Here is a 3,480-nt window from a genome sequence, read left to right as displayed (position 1 = left end):
GCAGGCTGGGGCTGGCCCCCGCGGCCCTCAGAGGGGAGGGGGGGGCCTTCCACTCCCCCCCACCACACGTCCCGAGCCTGGAGGCGTCCAACACGCCACAGATTCATCCCCGCTCCTGCTCGAGCTGCACCGCATCCATCTGTGCCCATGCCCCCGCCACCTACAGCGGATGGGAATGGCTGCACAGTCACAGGTACCACAACATTAGGAACCCACAAGCTTGACCCATCCTTCAGAGCAGTTAACCAGGTTAACCTGGTGACCGCACTGTCCCTAACTTCTAAAACCTGCTTATTCCTTTCCAAGCAGGTACCCCATGTTGACATGGCCTTAGCCCAGGCAGATGAGCCTCAGGCTAGTAGATGGTGACCAGACTTCAGTGGGAAGTGAATGGCTAAAAGGCTTCCAGTTTTACAGCAGTTCAGTCAGGCAGTTCTGGCCAGAGATGTCCTAGGGCTCCAGCCTTCTTCTGATCTCCTCAACAAGCTTTTCTCTTGGGATATCAACCTAGAAAGCAAACAGAGAGGAGGAGGTAGCAGCACTGAAACCCTGAGCAGAACACGGTTCAATCTGGCCCTAAGGACTTGCTGTTGGATACCAACACAGTTTGTGGCTGGTTTTCTGGAGCAGTCACCTGACAGATCTGTCCTACAGCTCCCCAAAGGAATAGCTTCACTGAGGGAGAACCCAGAGCCTTTCAGTAATCTCTAGATTTTGGAACCGCTTTTGAAACCTGTTGTAAAAAGGCATTCTCACCTCCTCTCTTGTTGCAACATCTCGCAGCTTGACGACTCCATCTGTCAGCTCTTGCTCTCCTACAATGGCAGCAAGGGGGATCCCCGTGTCCTCGCAGTACTGCAGCTGCTTCAGCAGTTTCGGATCCTTCTTGTACACCATCTCTGCCTAGGAGGGAAGGGAGAAGCTGAATGCATTAGTGCAAAATTTGCTCTGACGGATCTCAGAGCAAAACAGCCAGCACCAAGACTCCACAGAAAACTCTGCCTTGTTACTCCTGCAGCAAGCAGTTGCCTTTAGTTCTCTCAGCTGCCTTCTAAGGTCTCTGCCTGCTTGATCTCAGACCAGATTATGAAGAGACACACAAGTAGTGGAGTTGGTCGTGCTGTGCTGCAGGTCCCTTCAGACTCTCCCTCCCTCACCCATACCAGCGCCAAGCGCACATCCTTACTTTACCTTGATCCCTGCATCCCACAGCTCGGAGATGAGCTTCAGCCTTGCAGCAAGTAAGTGTTTCTGAGGTGTAGCCACCAGCACTTGTGTCTCAGTTGTTCGAACTTTCTCCCCAGAAGCCTGCAGAGACAGACACACTCACGGGAGCGACTGGCTCCGAGGGAATCTGCAGCTCGCAACAGAAGCTCATCTCACCTTATCTTCAGACCTCAACTTGGCTCCCCATAACAAGTATACTTAAAAGCTAACCATCGCCATTCAGTGAAGGTTGCTGAGCCAGGCTAACCTTCCAGAAGCAAAAAGAGCACACAGAGAAGACAACCTGGGCACATTTAATGAGCCCCCCAGAGAATCTGCATTGTGACACAACTTAAATCGTGTGCTGCTTTTCCCATGTGACCTTGGCCTGCCTCCCTCCCTCCCTCCCAGATGGGAAGTGGACAGCTTTCCCACGTCTCCTTTGATTCTTCAGGTACAAGCACATTGCCTCAACCTCACTTGCTGTAAATCACAAGCTCAGAGCTCAATGCAGAGTGATGAATTTCCTCACAGGCGCTCCTAGGGGGCTCATTACAGAGCGAGTGCCCCAGCTGTTACCGAATTCATCACTTCACAAGCCCCAGGACAGAAAACTTCACAGGCAAGAGCAAAGCTCAGAGCCAGGACCAGAGCTCAGGGCCCGTCTCAAACGCTTCCTCAGCATCTGCTACAGAACGCTGTCCTCAGCTTGCCCATGCCTGCATCCTGACAGGCTACAGAAAAGGGCTCTATCTTCTGACCATGGATGTGCAGGCATGAGAGGAGCCACGCTCTCCCCCAAAATTCTTTCCCCTCGAACACTGTGGAGCTGTAGAGTTCTGTCATAAACAAGAGCCGGCTGCCTAGAGCCCTCCCCACGCACCACCTGCAGCACCTACCTTCATTCTCTGCTCTAGGATGGAGAAGATCCGCTCGATCCCGATGCTGACCCCCACGCAGGGCACCTTCCGTCCCTTGGGATCAAACATCCCCACCAGCCCGTCGTAGCGACCGCCTCCCGCCACGCTCGGGTGCCCGGCCACGAGGCCGGCACCCCCTCCTGCCTCCGCACCTCCTCACCTTCCCTGCGATGCCAAACAGGGTCAGGTACTCAAACAACAGCTTCATGTCCCCCAGCCCCTCCTTGGCCAGCTTGTTCTGGGACAGCTTGGGGTCCTGGAGAAGCCGCTCGATCAGCTCCGTGCCACCTGTGGGAACCAGCCATGCCTCAGGTCTGCCGGCGCAGCAGCACCTGCAAATGCAGGCCCGGCCAGCCACGTACATGCCTTGCACCCCTCCATCACTGGCCCCAGAAGAACAAGGCCAAGGGCTCAACCCCACGGTGCTCACCACGAAGCTGGACGTACTCCCCGATGTGATCTGCAGCCTCGGGAGAGAGCCCCTTCTCTCCTACCATCTCGCTCCTCACTTCTTCCCACGGCATCTGCAAGGGGAAAGAAGAGCATCTGTTGCTGTGGGGATGTTCTCGTCACCCACAGTCTCCACCAGCCCACGTAGTCACAGCACGTGCGGGAAGACAGCAGTCAGCAATCTCACTAATGAGCCGCATCTCTCTCACAGGAATTGTTAACAGAAGCCACTGGATTTATTCTTAACCACAACCAAGAGCTCCCCAAATCCTTTACGAACACCAACGGCTTAGCTGCTGTGAACCCCTTTATGGAGAGAACAGCCATGACACTGCCCAGCCCGCGACATCCACCCCCACCACCACTGGAATCCATCTCCTCATGAGCACAACCCTTACCTTGTCCAGCTTGTCCACAGTAGAGCACGCAGTTATGAACTTGCTCTCTGGGATGCCGCAGACGGCAAACACACCATTCAAAATCCGTCGGTGATTGACCTGGGGGCGGGAGAGGCACGTTTCGCTCAGGGGAGATCCCCCCCACGCCATTTCTTCTTGCCCCCGAGGTACAGAAGCTGCAGCTGTTGGCGTTTCCTCCTGCCTTTTCACCAGTGCCTCAATCCCACAGGAAGGGAAGGCGCAGAGCTGTGAAAACCACCCCGCGCTGACCTCACCTTAATGAGAAAGTCCCCGAGCTGCAGGTCACTCAGGATCTCATGCACGATCTTCAGGCACTCGGCATCGGGAATCATCGGGTCGAACTGGCCAGCGATGTCAAAATCCTGAGGGTAGAAGAAGTGGCAGAGGTTCCTGGCACAACTGAGGTGCTTCGGCTCCGCCGGGCAGGCCCCGCAGCAGCTGAAGGCAATCCAGACGGTGAAACCCACGCCCGGCCCCGCGCCCTC

At 55.6% G+C, this 3,480-nt stretch overlaps 1 protein-coding gene across 1 annotated transcript in view; it reads right to left on the bottom strand.

The window, feature by feature from the left end:
* Positions 1–35: 35 nt before the first annotated feature.
* Positions 36–3,480, bottom strand: part of HARS1 (histidyl-tRNA synthetase 1) — a 5,762-nt gene continuing 2,317 nt past the window's right edge. The window contains 8 exon segments of the mRNA XM_009645119.2: positions 36–507; positions 757–903; positions 1,192–1,308; positions 2,106–2,280; positions 2,282–2,414; positions 2,557–2,650; positions 2,975–3,073; positions 3,250–3,371. Coding sequence (XP_009643414.1) covers positions 451–507; positions 757–903; positions 1,192–1,308; positions 2,106–2,280; positions 2,282–2,414; positions 2,557–2,650; positions 2,975–3,073; positions 3,250–3,371 — 944 coding nt within the window. The 3' untranslated portion in view covers positions 36–450.

This window comes from Egretta garzetta, unplaced genomic scaffold, assembly GCF_000687185.1.
Source record: "Egretta garzetta isolate BGI_Z169 unplaced genomic scaffold, ASM68718v1 scaffold521, whole genome shotgun sequence".
Classification (NCBI taxonomy): Eukaryota; Metazoa; Chordata; class Aves; order Pelecaniformes; family Ardeidae; genus Egretta; species Egretta garzetta.
Note: the sequence above shows the minus strand (reverse complement) of the source record. Positions and strands in the feature narration are given on the sequence as shown.